At 38.0% G+C, this 18,597-nt stretch overlaps 2 protein-coding genes across 2 annotated transcripts in view; both read left to right on the top strand.

Annotated features, from left to right (window-relative positions):
• Positions 1-1,446: 1,446 nt before the first annotated feature.
• Positions 1,447-5,585, top strand: LOC149086299 (uncharacterized). The gene is made up of 2 exons (XM_089232324.1): positions 1,447-1,478; positions 5,177-5,585. The coding sequence occupies exons 1-2, from the start codon at positions 1,455-1,457 to the stop codon at positions 5,456-5,458; spliced, it is 306 nt and encodes a 101-aa protein (XP_089088450.1). The 5' UTR covers positions 1,447-1,454; the 3' UTR covers positions 5,459-5,585.
• Positions 5,586-7,235: 1,650 nt separating this feature from the next.
• LOC149086300 (protein disulfide-isomerase A5) overlaps positions 7,236-18,597 on the top strand; it is a 68,011-nt gene continuing 56,649 nt past the window's right edge. The window contains exons 1-4 of the mRNA XM_089232325.1: positions 7,236-7,427; positions 10,452-10,590; positions 13,899-13,989; positions 16,893-16,958. Coding sequence (XP_089088451.1) covers positions 7,311-7,427; positions 10,452-10,590; positions 13,899-13,989; positions 16,893-16,958 — 413 coding nt within the window. The 5' untranslated portion in view covers positions 7,236-7,310. The remainder of the gene's footprint in view (positions 7,428-10,451; positions 10,591-13,898; positions 13,990-16,892; positions 16,959-18,597) is intronic.

The raw sequence follows: 18,597 nt of genomic DNA on the forward strand, positions 1-18,597 counted from the left end.
TCCTTGCGCAAAATGGAAGTTTGACATCAACGAAACAGGTGTAGTTAATAAAGTTATGAAAACTACTGCGGCGCGCACCTTAGTGGTGAATATTAGACCTCTATTGAAAGTGAACTTGCCTAACTAATGATGCGGCCTGCCATAATCGCCAATTATTATGCAAACCTGAAGCAATTAGCTTGTAGCTATCATTTTCTTTTGGTTAGGGACAAAGTAACACCTTAAGGCCAAAGTAGCCTGCATTTATGGTATCCAAAAAGCTTTGAGCATCAGGATAATTACAATATTTCAGAAGAAGTGTTCAAAGAAGTCTGTTGCTATGATTGAAAGACAGTCAGTCTGGAATACCTTTCATGCACTGTCAATGTTGATGCATAGCCACTGAATCAACCATGCTTTCATTTCAATGCAATATAGTCTGCACTGCCAAAGGCAGAGAATCTAGAATTAACCAAAGATTCGTAACTATTTAGAGATATAAAAATATATTTTTTAGCAGAGGAAGTGTAAAATATGTAAAAATGACAAGTGTGTATATTTCACTGCTGTTTTCGTGTGTACATGTGCAATATTTGACGAAAAAAATTGTGTTTCTATATATTGTATGTATTTTGCAGTTATATACAAAATAATTTACTTGTGGTTTTATTTTTTTGTTTTTGATTATATTGTGTGACAGTCTCTTTTATGCTTACACCTAGACATGATTTGTTCATTAACCGCTGTTGTAAGACACTAAACTTTGTTATAACATGTGATGTAAAGAGTAAATAAAACAGCTATAAGAACAGCGCAGGTGTATGCTATTTTAAACTTGTGTTTATTTCCTGGTTAATAGTTTTCTGAAGTTTTTTTTTTTGCCAGTTGATAAAAAGTATATATAAAAAATGCTCTTGTCTTCTCTTTCTCTTCAACTAGTGAATCGAACCCCAAAATTAACTCTGTAGGAAGAAGAAAAAAGAGGATGTTCACAGTTCAGTGCTTTTCCTTCTAGCACTGTTTCCTATGTGTTTAGATATTTTTTTTACTTGTCGAAGTTGAAAAGTTTTTCCTACTAAATGTGACACTTCCACTTTTTTCGTAACTTAAAATTAGGGAATCATTTTGTTTAGAAAAGAAAGAAAAGCTTTCCCTTCCTAAATGTGTATAGAATCTGTTGTTTATTATAGAACACTCTAAATGATTTTTGTTTTTCACGTTTTCTAAATTAAAGGAAACTATTAGGACTAGGTAGAAAAAAAAAATATATAGAACACAGATATTAGATCTCTTACCTGCATTTAATTACAGGATAATCTCAGAAATAGGTTTCTTATTTAAAAAAAATATACTCATTTATACCTCTCTACAATGTAAAGCAATTTTTTTTTTCGTGTGTGTGTGTGTCTGATATAAAATGTGTTGAAATGTGAAAAGAATCAAACCTTCATAGTGTATGTTACCAAGTGCAGACCATGAATTCTTCACTCTTACCTAAGGTGAGCATGTTTATTATGTATGCACAATTTCATTTATATATATTCTTTCCCCGTCATCCAGATGCTACTTTAACGTTTATCTAACTGCTCCCTCTAATCCAGAGGCAGGTTTATGGTTCTGCCACCTTTCTCCCATTCTAGTCTAATTTTCTTGACAATTCATTTCTCAATATCCTGCTCTGGGCTGCAGCATGGCACCAGCCACTGCAGATACACCTCTGTCTCTAAGGTCACTCACATGCTTGTACACTTTCTCGGTCATTCACTGACCTAGTCCCACTTCATTTTTCAGGTTGCTCTTTTAATCACACATGCTTGCACACACTTCAACAGATCACTGTTTTGGTCGTTCACCATGCATAAGTCACTTATTTGGCCTCACTTAGTTCCTCGCTTTACCAAAGGCAGAGGTGTGGATTTATGTTTTTTCCACCATTCTACTAATTTTCTTGACCAATCATTCTTCAAATTTGCAGCTCCTCTGAACTTGCCGCCCTAGATTATAGTCCGTCAAGCCACTCCACCTTGTAAATTCTCTTGCTCTAATCTGCGCACGATGAAAATGTTCCTGTGCATGGAAAATACGTGATAGTAGATATGGCGTTTTGCCATTGTGCGCACAGAAGAAACAAGTTTACGCACTTAAAATAAAAATTAGAAGGGACGTGTATTACTACTATCCGCTCGATTACCCTTCCTCCCAAAATTTCCTCGGTCACTGTTAAAGACGCAACTTGAAACGAAATTTACTATGCAACCGGGTCCAGATTTTGACGCCCTTCTCCCCGTAATTTTTAACGGAAAAACAGCAGACTCAGTGCCCTTTGTAATCTAGCGTCCGGAGCATCATATTTCATTACCCCCAGTACCGTCTTAACGCATGGACCCACCCGGGGGCCTCAAGAGAAGAGGAGCCTCACAAAAATGAGATCCGGTTGAAATTTTCTATGATTTACCAGGTAGGGCCTTCGAAAACCGCTTGGCCCGGGGGCCATGATACTCTTAAGACGGTCCTGCCTCCCCCAAGGATTTTTAATGATAAAAAAATATTTAAGCGTGTGTATTAAAACTGATTATTTTTTAGTATGATAGCTGCCGCTATGCGACCATAGCGACAGACTCGGGTTCGATTCCGCAGACTGATTTAATATAGGCGGGCGCGCACAGAGCCTTCACATTTTCTTTTCTCACTCTTTTTTCTAGATGTCACTGACACAAGTCGTCTTAGTGCTGTTGAGTTGCTGTCTTTTATCTGATCAAATTTGAGAGCGTAACAGCCAGTTCACTCGAAACCGTATCGAACGTGAGTAGTGACTAAAATGATCTAGGCTCATTGCACTTGATTACGCAACATTTTGAAATTTAAGTAATTTAACCCTCCAGTGCAAGAGTTGGGTCTGTGAAACCCATGCAAAAACATGTATTTCTCTCATTTACTGGCAGGTGACAAGAACTAGGGGGAAATACTTTTCCCCAATTTTGACCCTACACTGCATTATACACACACTTATCACACATTCACGCTCACATTACAATATAGGCCACGTACTTCAGTGGCCCTTGTCTAAGACCGGTAGAACGGAAATTAAAAATTGTGCCGCGGGACCGGCGAATCAATCCCTATTCAGGTCAGGTGACAGGAACAATTTTTTTGAGGTTTTAGCTAATTCCCTTCCGTCGGGCGCATTTGATCTGACAGGCACAGCGCGGTCATGTTCTCACCTCGCCCCACCGTATTAAAATTTGTTCGACTGATACAAAAATACATGGTTTTTTGCAGCAACTTTTGTTTTTTTCTTCTATTGACACCCTTAATAATGATGTTCATCACTTGGCAGTTATGTGAATGAACTCAATTTGGTATTTATTGTATTTTTGAATGTGTGCCCATCAAGCAGGATGACCCCTACATACATTCAGGTGTGCTCGTACAAGTACGCCGAATGTAGAAAGCAATCCGTTCAGGGGAAAAAAATTATTTTAAACCGAGCACAACTCGGGTCTATCACCATCCAAGGGCGATTTACTACTTAATGAGTTGTGCCGGAAGTGTAACTGGGTGTGTTGGTAAACAACTGTGTTGTGTACCAAACAGTCTGCGTGCGTATGTAGTGTTTTGATTTTTCAGTGATGCCATGTATATTTCAGAAGTGAAGTGAGTGATGTGTTATGATTGAATTACATTTGTACTGTTTGTAGGTCTGTGGTGAGACTTTTTAAAGGGGAGATCTGCTCGCATTCGCGCCTTGAAGTTGGAAACCACAGAAAACCAACTTCAGCCGACCACCACTGTGGCGACGGTGGGGTTCGTCACTATGACCACTCGACCACCACAGCGGCAAAAAAAAAATTACTACGCAGGTCCCTACGCACGTTCAGGTTTGCCTGCACGGGTATACCTGGTCAGGTAAATCTGAACGTGTGTAACGGTCTTTGGTGTTACGGTACTTCACCGAATTCGCAAAATGGTAATTCTAGCTTCCAGATACGAATGTGTTAAATGTCAGTGGTTCCCAAACTTTTGCCAACACGGCTCCTCAGAATAGCCCAGCTAAGAAATACTTTATAATTCACTTAATGGGCAGATGTCAATAAACCAACTCCTTGCGACGCACTTTTTGAGAACCACATAGTGTTAAGTGATAGTAATGTTATCCAACAAAATGAGCGGTATTTCCCCTCCTTTCCCCGATTTCGCTGGAACTGTAGTGCTTACTTAAATTAAGGGCGTAGCATAGAATCATATTCGCTAGCTTAGCTTATAAAAAGGTATTAGGTTCCGAACATAGTGCACGCTGGTTTCCAATTTCGTAAGTCGGCCCGTTGCTGATTCGTTAAAAACCTGAATTTCAAGTATTTTCAATCAATCCGTAACTGCATCGACATGCAGAATTGGAAACCAGAAGTGCACTGCGTGTGTGTGTTCGTACCCTTAGGCTCACAGCGCACTACGGCGCGATTGCTTTCGAGGTGGGAATTTATATTCTACACTATAGAATCTATAGTTTTTGTTTACATATATATATGAAGCACACGCTCTACCAGTTTTTCTTGTTGCAATTAGAGTTGCCGAACATAACTGTGTTCGGCAAAAAGTTCCACGGTTGCGATAAAATCAACCGCACCGCAGTGCGCAAAGGTCCTTATAGCTTAGAAAGAAGAGTAGTGGAATTAATGTGTGTGTGGGTTTATACTTGTTTCTTCTATGATATTTAGTTGTGTAAAATATTTTTTCAAATGGATTTTTCTTGTGCCAATGAGGCCACGGAGCTCTTTCCAGAATAATATTCAGCATATAATGTCCTAAAAATTCATAATGAGTTAGTGTTTTTTCATCCAAGCTCATAGACCGCCACGAGCCAAAAATTTCGCAATCAAACCTTCTAAAGCTATGAAAATACAGGTGAGAAAACCAAACTGTGTGTTACTTCACATCTCAAAGCCGGAAATAATTATCACTTTTGTGCAGATTCGTTAAAAATAACCTTGTCACGTTCATTTGATCAGCTGACGACTTTTATAGAAAGGAGAGAATTTTGTGATTGTAATCGCATAGTGTTCGTTAGTGTTAAGACATTTTTCGAGTCGCCTGGTTAGAAGAAGAAGCGCATCTATTCTCAAGTAATTTTGAATTGCTTTCTTTATCGATCAATTACGAAATAATAATCATAGTTACGGTTTTTCTTTATACAACACAGATGCTATCGAAAGACTGGACAACGGTGATTATGTGTCTGCTTGTTTCACCACTACTACTCGTCGAAAGTGCACCATCATGGCGGCAACAGGAACATCGATCACCAAAGGTGATGACAACCCAGCCAATGTCTGCAACCGATTCTGCGGTGTCTGAGATCCGTCCAAGACAAGACGACGACGATCACCACGGATTCTTGGACATGGGAGCATATTCGGATAAAAAAGGATCCTTCGGGTGGTACGCAGATTTCCCAGTCGGCGAAATATACGACATGCGATAGGATCGCTCAAAATCTCCTCTTGTAAAATTTCTAAAATCCTCCGGAAATTTTTTTTTCAAATTTTGATAACTATTAGTTCCTTTATGTGATGAAACGTAACATTTTCAAAATTTATTGTAAATACATAAAAACTAGAGACTTAATCCATATGGACTCGAAGATGTTTTCGAAACCTCTTGAGTGTGCGTAACTTTGTGTTGTATGTTTGGTTTTGTTGGACTCTTTTTGTTACACATTATTTTGGTCACTGAGCTGGATCGAAACACTTAAGTTCTAGGAACACTGCGACAAACTGAAGCACGAAATCCAGTTTGATCAAGCAACGTAAGCGCCAATTTCGAACCGCATAATTTCTATGTCAGCAGTAGCTCAAGTACTTTGGTTGCTCGCATTGAGCTTTATATGTAGAACAATAGAGATTTCGATTTAATGGTACGGATGCTCACACGACTACAAATTGCTGTGGGTGTTCGAGCAGTTTCACCCCAGCTCCGATTCTCAGCTTGTATCGAATAATGATCATAACATTTTTCTTTCAAACGGTGAATAAACACATAATGTGGTACTTACTATGATTTTTCTGAAATAAGCATTATAAGTACTTAGTACTTATATTAACGGACCAACAACTCCCTAGTTTTCACCTCCCGTTAACACATTCACTACTAAGGTACTTTAAAGTAGCACTATTTTTTTTAACTCCTGTATATTATCCCTTACATACGTTGTTGGGTATTTCGAAGGATAAAAGTTGTATAATAATATATTAACTACTTTACAATTAACAGATATCGGCACAAGTGTGGGACAACTAGGTTTTTTTCAAGTATGTTAATAAAATTTAGTTAAAGGTTTCGTCCCAATTAAAAAAGTTTGGTGTTTCACTGCATTACACAAAAGTGCAATGCAGTAAAACACCGTGACACAAAATGTTCCCAAATGTTCCAATTAAATACATAAAAGAAATTATATCTTTCTTTGTGATAAAATAAATGAACATTATATTTGTTGCTAGGGAATTGTTTTTAAGCTTTAATTGGAACTAAAATGACTTACCAAAAAATTACACGTCATAATTATTTAATTTTTTCATAATGTGGTAGTGAAAGTGTTAACGGACTCACGAAGTCTGTGGAATAGGGCCTATGGAGGTATATTTCGCTACATGTTGACGGACAACTCTTCGTTAGCAGACAAAATAATAATCGGTTCCATGGTATGTAAAATCAGTTTCAGCCAGATAGAGAGTCTCTCATGAATTTCCCATTTCCATTTTCCCTCTGCTGTGTACAGTATCAGCGAGAGGTCCCGGGCTCAAACCCTACTGGTGCCACAGTGGTGGTCTGTTGAAATTGGTTTTCTGGGGTTCCCAACTTCGAGGAGCAAACGCGAGCAGATCTCCCCGTTGAAAAGTCTCACCACAGAAAGCAATAGGTCCCCAACGGTACAAATATTCAATCATTACGCTTCAGTCATAGATGACAACACTAAAAATTCAAAAACACGACACTAGATACGCACACTAAAACTTTCGGCACTACTCATTCGGTAGTGAATTGCCCATGGCGACAGACTGAAATTATGCTCGAATTGAATGAATGTACAGATCGGATTCAAAACACAGTGGTGGTAAGCTGACATTGGGATTGGCTAAAAAAAAAAGCGTTTCCAATTTCGAGGCGTAAATGCGAGACGATATTACCATTAAAAAGTATCCCCACAGAGAACAACAGATCTTTCACACAGTACAAATATTCAATCATTACACTTTATGCACAATTTAAAATATCCACGGTTTCGTTTTTACAAAGAAGTCAAAATTATATACGGGACATATGGTCATTGAAAGTATATGTCTGTTTCGTCCTTGCTACAACAACGACTACTGCTCGTCATTTGTTCAATGGCCGACGTAAACATGTCGACGTTGTGTAAACAACACATATTGTTGCTGTTTTGCATATTGCAAGTATGTGTGATTTTTTAGAATTACATTAAATTTTTTTAGTTTTTACACGCATTATGTGTTAATTGAATAGAAACCAATTTTATTCTTTATTTTGATCATTTATTTGAGACCATGTTGCCGGCGTTTAGCGCCGGTGATTTGCATATTATGGAGATACGCATATTAAAAATCATAATATCGAATATTTTATTGTTCGCCAACAATTCGAAGTCGCATTTATTAGGTCAACTATATATGAAGGCACTGCAGTATAATTCCCCTTTTTGGCGACTTGTTCAAGGTGCTATAAAATTTCTCTCCTATTTCAAAGGTGTAATGCCCCTAAAAATTTTCAAAGCTGTGTTGATAATGCCCCCCTCAGAGGTAGATTTATGGTATTGCTGATTGTGGGCAGGGCCGTAACTAGGCTGAGGCAACCGGCCCAATCCAAAATTGTGGGGGGGGGGGGAAAGGGCCCAAAATTTACGATACGATAATTATAATAACCCTTTGAAGAGGGGTCCCCAGAAGAAATACTACTGCCCTGATTGTGGGTCTCACAAACTTTGCCGCCCTCCCATTCTAGTTAACCAATCATTCCTCGAATTTGGCGCCTAGTAAGTCTCCTCCGTCGCTTATTCACTCTTTTGGTCACGCACATGTTTACAAATGCTCTACATCACTCTTTTGGTTTCTTATTGACCTGGTCCTTCAATCTATGTCACTCTTTTAGTGACTCACTCAGACATGGCATGGTAGCCTGAAGTGCAGATGGGAGCCTCATAACAATGAGATGTTAAATTTTCCAAGATTAAGCATCTAAATTGGTAGGCAAGCGCGTCCAGTGAGTTTGGGGCCTTAGGAGAATTACTTTGCCATTGGTCAATGATGCCCTTATGGTGGCCCTAGACTAGCTGACCTCACTCTCATGGTTACTCTTTTGGTCACTCACGTGCTTACAGACTCTTTAAGTTACTTCCCAACTTAAGCGCTCAATCTCTAGGTCACTTGCTTGAACACTCACCGATCTAGTCCCTCGCTCTCAGGGCAGAGGCAAATTTGTGGTTTTATTGCCCGTGGGCTTCATAAATTTTGTCTCTCTTCTCCCCCATTCTTGTTGGCCAATCGTCCCTCAAATTTGCTGTCCTGGACTATATAGCCTACTTATCCTCTCACTTCTGTAGATATATATATGCCTCTGTCTCATACACACTCTTTTGGTCACTCGTATACTCTCATACTGTTTGGTCACTGATGTTATACACTCTTAAGGCCATTAATATGCTTGCGCACTGCTTTTGTTGCTCGTGAGGTTTCACATGCTCCGGGATACTTATTCAGTCGCTGACTTTTCTTTTCCCTCACTTTCTGGGTCACTCTTTTTGCCACTCACATGCTTGTACACACTCTAGGTCACTCACTGCTCACTGACTTGTACATGCTCAGTTTTTGATTACGCTCATACTGCACATTTTGTAGGTCACTTATGGCCCGGTTTCCTTGCACTCTAGGTCATTCTTTTGGCCATTCATCCATTCATATGTTGCACACTATTTTGGCCACTCACATGCTTGCAGATGTTCAAGGTCACTCTTTTGGTGTCTCACTGATCTGGTCCCTCGCTCTCAAGGCAACTCTTTTGGCTATTCACATGCTTGCAAAATCTGTAGGTTTATTCATCAACCTCATCCCTTGGTCTCTAGGTCACTCGTTTGATCACACTGATCCAGTCCCTCACTCTCTAAGCAGAGGCGAATTTGTGGTTTTATCGTCCGTGGGATGTACAAGTTTTATATGTGCGTCTTTTGTCCCATTCTCATAGCTGCCAAGTCTCTCAAATTTTTACTCCCATTTCCTGGACTCACAAAAAATTCTTATACCTCCCGAATTTTGATCGTGATTGTAAAAAATCCTTACTATTTAGGAAAAACATAAAATTTACCCGGAAAAAAGACTTTCGATATTCAAATGAAGTCACAAATTTAATGTAAATCTTCGCCATTGAACTAACTCACCATTAAATCACAAACATTTTCGGGGGGGGGGGGGAGAGAAGAGTCAAAATCTGCCAAACAGTTTGCGTCAATTCAGCCCTTTGAACTGCCTTTGTTCGGAATCTAATCCACTTTCTCTCACTTACCACACGTCAGCTTATTCAGGGTAAGTGAGAGGATGTGGGTTTTATTCCTCGCAAAGGCAGTTGAATTTTCGTTCCTGGATTTATCATTGCATGACCCAGCTGTCAAAACCTTCGTATTAATAACAGAGACGGACATCATCTTTGCAAAGTCTTTTTTCCCTGATGAATTATGCACTGAAAAAAGTGACACTTCCCTGGATCATGGATGTTCAACTCCTTATGAAGAGGATGGGCCACCATAGTGATTAGATAACCTGTCGCTGGCCACCTGAATGATTTTAATAACTTATTGGTGGGGTTCCATAAAGCATCACCAGCCGCAATAGAATGGAATACATCGTAATTATTTTTCTAAAAGCGTAATAAAATTTCCAAATAAAAACTAGCATTATGATTGTCCCTTAGCCTGATCATCTTTACACTTATCTGCAGTTTGTAACTAATGGCTTTTTGATGTCTGTAAATAACATGGCATCTTAACAGGAGGACCAACAGAGGCCCCAAGTCAAATGGGGGCACTTCAAATCATTGATGATTGTAATTCTTTCTGAATAAATTTTTTATCTTTTTGATACTTAATTAAAAAAATAGTTCCCAAGTACTGTCGACGCTCATTATAACGACCACTACAATGATGGGCAAGATAAGTTCCAAAATGATTATCATGTGTGTTTTACTTTCGATATAACAACTCTCCCAGTATAATGATGGGACGAAGGGGATTGTTATATTGAGCGTTGACTCTATATATATTTGTGATCATCTTGATCCTGATTCGAAAATGTTCTTGCTTAACAAATAAAACTTGTATGTCCCATTTTTTTGAATCACAAGTTTTGATTGTATGTGCCTATTATACAGGGGAAAAAACGAGATTTTTTTGCTATTTTTTTTTTGTTTTCCAGTTGATGTGTCTGATATGTCAAATTTGCGATGCAAAGAAAAGCGATACCAGTGGCTTGATAGAAACATTTATAGATGCCAAAGACTTGAAGAAAATGTTACGCACAAAGAACAATGTATTGATATTGTTCATGAAAAGTGGTAAATTTCATTCCATTGAAATTCATGCTCAATTTATAGTTTCGCTTTTAAATGTAACTTTCCTGATATACAAGGTGGGCAAAAAAAAAAGTCTGTAGAAACTTTAAAAGTTCATAAAAACCGGAAAAATAACCAAAATAAAAAATGGTTTGCAGCGTTAGTATTGCTAGGTCACAGGAATTTTTTTAAGACAGGGAAAAAACCACCCGATAGGTGGTGCTGACATACACAAGTGAAAGAAAATATATGGAAATAACAAACAGAATGCCTCCAAATTGTTTATTACAGCAGTGTGTGTTCCACATGACCACCACCACAGGGGCTAACACATTGCAGGCGAGTCACAAATCCGGCAATGGCAGAGTGCAGCAGGTCCGGATTTATACGTGACACCTCTTGGCCGATCGCATCTTTCAGTTCTGACAGATGGGATGGAACAGATTGATGCACCCGGGACTGTATCGCTCGTACCAGCACCACTGTAATGTCCTTTTATTGGTTTACATGTCCTGTTTGAATTATCTTGAGTTAAGGCAGACAACAAGCAGGAAATAAAAAACAAGTTTGTTTTAAATCACTTCAGTTGCTTTATTACATTTAGTTAATGAGTATTTTACATTAAGTTCAATTCATTCGTTAAGAAAAACTTTTTATGTTAAAGTCATCTGTTTCAAGGTTTGTATCAATAGCAGTGGGTGGGTCTCACCATTGGAAGTCCATATCCATTTAGATGAATATCACCTTTCCGCTTGCTGACTAGGCTATGTTTTTTAGTCACGATCACAGTGCAGGTTCATTCACCCCATTAGAACCAACCAAAGAGTAGAGTTCCATGTTTTAAGGCAAGTCACGAGCAGCCAATTTCAGGTAGAAGATCTCTCCATAATCATAGATGAAAGTCCATCGGAGTTTGGCCAAGTCAACGTCGGAAGATGGAGAAAGTACTGAATGTCTCCATTAGCAACAAGTTAGAAGCTTCATCAAAAATAAACCGCTCAGGGTTTCATCACCTAGTGAGGGCAGCTAGTCACCAATCTCAAAACTGCAAGACTTGTTGTAAAACTATTAGATTTTCAGTAAAACATCTTCACTGGACCTGCTGGGAACAAGAGAACTAGTTATATGTTATCACATTCTGTTAAGATTTCAGAACTGAAACCGAGATCAACTATTTTATTTGCTCAAGTAGTAAAAGCAAGAAGTAGTTGAAGTAATAGTGCGGAGAAAAAAGAGCGATCGTGACAGCGTACGACCGGTATTTAAAGATGGATAAGTTATACCACCTATTGGCTGTTTTTTGAGTTATTTTTTTTTCCTATCTTAAAAACAATTCCAGTGACCCCCTGCAAACCATTTTTTATTTTGATTATTTTTCCTGTTTTTATGAATTTTTAAAGTTTTTATGTGTGGACTTCTTGCCCACCCTGTACAAGCCTCTGGCAGCAGTAAAAATCAATTAGCTTCAAGGTAATTTCATTTACATATCGTGATCGTAAGCCAGCAACATAACGATCAGCCTTTATCACCACTGCTGCCAATTGCTGACAAAAACAACAAAAAGTAACTATTTATGCTATTAGTGGTGACGACTTCTGACTTATGCCGGGAGCCCATGGAAATTCCAGATGCAGGTGTTTCAAAGTATGTGCGCTCACAGTCACAGCAACAAAATTTCCAAAAATTCAAATGGCAAATTTGGTGATATTTTCAGAAGAATGCATTAATTTTCAGTTTTACTATTTACAGGCAAAAAATGCCATAATTAATGATAAATAAGAACTATTTACATAATTTTCATAACAATATTCATATATTCTTGGACCTTTTTCAGTAATAAATTTTTAAAACGTACAGTAACAAACATTTACATAAGTATACTTATGTATGAAGTACATTACATTTATGTATAACGTACTGACCTGTACCAAGACGTCACAAAATATGAATAAGAGCAGTTTTTGGTATTAAAATAGTGTTTTTCATGGTGTGGGGGGGGGGGGGTAGGAAGTGAGAGCATTTCTTATGGAACTCTTACTTATCCGACTTTTCTGTTATCTGACTCTCTTCCGTTATCCTCAAACTTTTTGAGCCGAAGAACCCTTGAGAACCTTTTTTATTTAATCACGGATTATTAAATAAAATAACCAATCATTTTACTGGAGTGCCCCCACCCCGAGTCCCAAGGGTTCCATGAAGCACAGGTTGTCAACCACTGCCTTTTAATCAATGGAATTTATACCATTGTATCGGCTGTTGGTGCATAGAAATACTTTTTCAAAATTTTATGTAAAATTTTGAAAAACTTGTTCAATGAGTACTTCATCGACTTTACACTTCTGTAATTTAAACATGTCTGCTACATTTTCTATTTTTACCCTTCTTCTCCAACAAACTTAATAGTCTTGTCTAGAACTTGGTTTTTCAATTCAGGCACTTTAGACACTTCTAATTGTAGAAACATTCTTCAAATTTTTTTTAATTTCATTATTATGATATACAGTAAAACCTCCTCTAACAGCCACATTTTGTTGGAATCGAACGCGTTCAATAGACTTTTCATTACAATTAACCTCCGAACAATGATTTCTGAACAACGGCCCCTTGTGGGTTGAGCATGAGCGTAGTAACTACATTCTAGTTGATTGTGGGTGAGAAGAAAAAGCTATTTGGGATTGCTGGTGTACTGTCCTGGTCTATATCAGGTTTTTTTTCTTCTCCAAGTCATTTCTGTTGTGTTCAATCTGAGCATTGCAAGCCTAAACTTTAGAATGCCAAAATAGCGCTGTATAGATTAATAAATTGTAATAATATTGTCATAATAATCATGCTTTCTAATATAATCAGTTGTATACTTATCATAACCAATTATAGAACCGATTGTCATTTTACGTGTTATATAGATTGAAAATTTTAGTTGTTTTTTTCTTCAGAATGAGAATGGCTGTTCCCAATAATGATCACTTCTCCCAATAGCGGCCACATTTTTACAGTCCTGGGGTTTGCAGTTATTGGGAAGTTTTACTGTATATCATGTTTCTCATATAGTGTCTCAATTTTTGTTTGGCCATTCAATTTTGAGCTTTTTTATATAAAAAAAATTATTTAAATTTTCTGAAATTTTTTATGCCATACCTTTTATCCTTTCACAGAACACCGGTTTAAAAACCCTGCCCTACATGCATGTTGCAAATAATATGTGATAAAATGATGATGAAAAGGTATTTGTGCTGTGCAATTTCATGCAAATGTCTTATGGAATCTAAATTTGTTAGAAAATATTCATGCAATTTTTTTTTCTTGACCTTCAGCCAAAGAATGCAGCTCAATATCAAAACTAATTCTTGAAGTGGCAGAACAAATGAAAGGCCAAGCTACCATTGCCAGCATTGACTGCAATAGGTAAACAAACTTTATAATAAGTATCTATGAAAATTATTGTAAGTGTAAGTCTTTGATCACACATGAGGATCTAGGTTCGAATCCTGTTGATGGCATGATGATCGGCTAAAGTTGGTTTTCCGCAGTTTTCCAACTTTAAGGCGGGAATGCGAGCTGGCCTTCCATTCGAAAAAGTCTCTCTCTGTAGTGAGTAGGCAGTCTTTTAACAAGCAAGGTGCGAGCCAATCTCCCTATTATAAAGTCTCGCCACAGAGAGCAACCCTACCAACAATAGCACAAATATTCAATCATTACACTTCATTCACAATTTGCAATATAGATGGCAGTACTAAAAAATCAGACACAACACTAGATACACATTCTGACTGTTAGGTACATAGACTCACACTTCCAGCACAACTCACGTCGCAGTAAATTGTCTATTGTGATAGGACCAGAGTTGTGGTCGGTTTGAACAAAAGAAAAGTACTTCAACATGATACTTACATACTATGAAAAATTTGAGCATTTACTGTCTTCACTTCAAAATGTAGAAGGCAGATGGCAGCTTCAGCAAGAACACAAAACAAGTGCAGCTCTGGCAACATAATCCCGGTTCGGGCATGGATGTTTACTAACACTAACAAATTCCCTGGACGGATCATGCTGATCCCTTGGGAATACGTGAGGATCACGTTATTTAAAAAAAAAAAAAAATCTTAGAGCCACATATATACACACCAGGGTTTAAGCTGGATAAAAAAATTCCTTTCACAAAAAAAGCGAAAATGGGGGGAAAAGCTTTAGCAAAATGCTGCAATGATAATGTAATGATTGATGGTTGGACGTCTACTTGTTGTATACCCTGTATGCATTTTTGCGAAAGTGGTTGCTACTTTTTTCGCATTCTACGATTTTCTTTCGCATTTTGCGAAAAATGCGACCGTAACTTAAACTCTGATACACACACATGTTCCTGCATGTACAGTTCGTTAGAAATTCCGCAGAGGAATGTTTTCAAGGTGCATGCATAGTTAAGTGCATGCACTATATTAAGTGTAAGTTATAAAAAAAAATGAGGTCTGATCATTTGATTGGTAGCGGTTAATTTATCGATAATTATTCTTAGTCTACCTAAGAAAGCTCTAGTAAAGAGGTCTGGTAAGAACCCTACTTATCTGAACCCAGTTAATTTGAACGGTTCACAATAGGTGCACTATAGAGAATTAGAGAAAGGACCCATCCCATGCACATGGGTGTTGGATAACATGGGGCCCTATGCCACTGCAGTGTTCACCACAATTGATGTTAATTGCATTTGAGTGCTATCGGTGGGGGGGGGGGGGAACCCTCATTTATCAAGTGCCCTCTGAGCTGTGCTTTTATGGCCTTGTCATGTTTTTGCGTGCCTGTGTTTAGTACATGTATTATATTTCTGTCTGGAGAAGATAAATACAGGGCTCCCACTCGTCCTACTTTTTTGGTAAAATGCCTTTGTCCAACTTTTTAGTTTTTGCCCTACTTTTCTACCAAATCCTATCAACAAAATTTGTGTAATTAATTTTAATTGCGAAGGGAATCATCAATATATTGCCAAATATTACAAATGTTGTTCAATTAATGATTCTGCCAAAGCAGAAATTATATGGTTTTATAAGGTTATGTTTGAGAGGGGGGTGTATGTGGTCCATTTGGTTTAATTTTTCATTTGCTTAGTTTGAGGATTCAATAAGTAGAATAGTCATTTAGAACTTCTGTTTTTATGAAAAAAATAATTTTGTATTTATTACTTCATGGTCTTGTACAATTCACATTCATCATTTAAAATTATGGTGCACATTTTGTGTATAGGTGATAGATATGACAGATACATAGGCCTATTCTAGGTTTGTAGCATTCATTTGTCTTCTGTATTTTTAGGGTATGCACACACACAGAGGCATTAACAATATTTACAATGCTGAGCAAAGAGCTAGAAATGAATGCACCCCATTTGTCAAAAACGATTACACTGGCATATTGAACAGTAAAATGTGAACAAATCCCTTTAAAAAAATGGACTTTGCAGTCAAACCATCCAGTTCACCTTTACTTACTTACATTGAACCTTGTAATTTATACATTTTGCACTGTGCTTTTGAAAGTTGTCTTGAAGGAGCATCTTAAAAAAACATACATCTTCATAATTTGCTTTGCATTGTGGAAGAGTGTTGATAGACTGGACTGTGGAAGACCTCAGAAAAGAATGTTACATATATTGTGAGGAGAGACAGAAAAGAATTATCTGGGGTTGCTAGTACACTATTTTGGCCAAATATTGTTTTTGTAATTCATTTTGTAAGTCATTTCTGTCAGTTTGCTGTGGCTTGAGTCAATCTTACGAGATACTGAATTAGTGCTTAGTGCTATCAAAAAAAAAAAAAATTAAATGTTGTTCTTAATAAAAAAAATCCCCAAAAAAATTTTATGCTATGATTATGTTGTCTGAGGAAGGTACCCTCCCTCGTTCTACTTTTTAGTCCTGCTTTTTTTAATTTTTTGAGTGGGAGCCCTGTAGATAGACACCAGGCTTGCTCAATAAGTGTTGAACAAAACACAATTATTAGGTCTATAATTAGGGATAATATCATATAGGTAAGGTGGTAGTTAATGCCTGTTTGGTGATTGATTGAGGTTTTTTGCAGTCCACACCTGTTTAGGAGCAAGAACATGATTTCTGCCAGGTAGAATATTTCAAATTTATGCCGCCAAATTATTGTTTTTGCTTTATGAGCATTTCTAATACTTTAGCAACTAATCTGCATCAATGTTTCCTCGTTTCACATAAGCTTAATTTTTCTTCTAAACTAATTACAATTATGCTTAGCTTGTACATTGGTGTACTAATGATACATTGTTTTACACATTTTAATTTCTATTTTCAGTGATGGAAAAAAACTTTGCAAGAAGCTCAAAGTCACTCCAGAATCATTCTCATTGAAGCATTACAAGTAAAAAATTTTTATTTGAAATTTTAAGTCTAACGATACTCATAAAATAAATTTTCTTCTGGTATTCTCTCTCTCTCCTTCACAAATAAGTAAAAATAATGTCACTTGCAATACTGTTGTATAAAGTGGAAATCTCATATAATGATATCCTCTATAATGATATTACTCTTTAGTCCCAATGTGCTTTTTAATAACTCTTGATAACTCTTTTATAAGCATATAAATAATCCAATCCCTTGAGTATCATTATGTAGAAGTTTCATTCAGGGCTGTCATATACACTTTTTTCGAGGGGCAAAGAACATGTACTCAATGTATTTATAATTATATATATATATATATTTATTTATTTATACCATTTTTAGTGTATTTTCAAAAGTGGGGGGGGGGGCCCTGACCCCCCAAATGACGGTCTTGGTTTCATTATATGGCCATGACGTGTTTTATATATTTTGATTGGCTGATATATACACTGCTCAAAACAATTAGGGGAGCACATGGTTTTAACAAAATTAAGCAAAGATGTATACCGATAAGTAACATAAAATGAATCATCCATAATTTAAAGCCCAGCAGGAAACGGAAGAAGAAAACTTCATATGCAAATCAAAGTTCATGACGTCAAAAACCAGAAAAAGGAGATAAGGGCAGAAATCGGGATGTTGCAGAAACGTCTGTTTTACTGCCGTAACTGTGAAATTCGATTGCGCAATATTTTTTTTTGAGACAAGGTGACTTGAGGATGTCTCAACAACGTGATTTACCGGAATCCATGGCATGGCGTGTTATAGGCAGACTGGAATCCGGGCAAACACAACGTAGTGTCGCGGACGCTGTTGGAGTTGCCAGAAGTGTTGTTGCAAGGCTGTGGAATCGATTCCAAGAAACAGGAAATGTTAGACGTCGACCAGGGCAAGGTCGGCCACGCGCCACTACAGCAACTGATGACCAGTATGTATGGTTAACAGCCCGTCGAAACAGAACAGAGAATGCTACGCAGCTGCAAAGACGGTTGCTCTTGGCAACAAGACGAAGGGTGTCCAGCCAAACAGTATGTAATCGGCTTCACGAGGGAGGGCTATATGCACGTAGGCCAATGGTCTGCATTCCGTTGACCCCACGCCACCGTGCGGCCCGAAGAAGATGGGCTGCTGAACATTGAGATTGGGAGCATCATGATTGGAGCCAAGTGCTGTTTACAGACGAGTCCCGAATCAGTCTGGAGTGTGACACCCGACGTTCTGGTATGGAAGGACAGGGGCACTCGAAATAACCCTGCATTCGTTCGTGAAAGGTTACAATACAGACGAGCTGGTTGGATGGTATGGGGTGGAATCAGCATAGGCGGATGTACGGACCTGCATATCATTCGGAATGGCACTTTGACGCCCCGAAGGTATGCAGACGAGATACTGCGACCTCATGTCATCCCTTACGCTGGAGCCATTGGAGATTCCTTTGTTTTCCAGGATGATAATGCCCGACCGCATAGAGCTCGTCTGGTGGAGAACATGCTTGAAGCTGAAACAATACATCGTATGGAATGGCCAGCGTGCTCTCCTGACCTGAATCCAATCGCATTGCTACGTGACCAAGGCCGCCTGTTACTCTCCGAGACTTGCAGATTGCATTTCTTGAG

Source organism: Pholcus phalangioides, unplaced genomic scaffold (genome assembly GCF_987345545.1).
Source record: "Pholcus phalangioides strain wild (caught in Gottingen) unplaced genomic scaffold, Ppha-v1.0 ptg000005l_1, whole genome shotgun sequence".
Taxonomy (NCBI): domain Eukaryota; kingdom Metazoa; phylum Arthropoda; class Arachnida; order Araneae; family Pholcidae; genus Pholcus; species Pholcus phalangioides.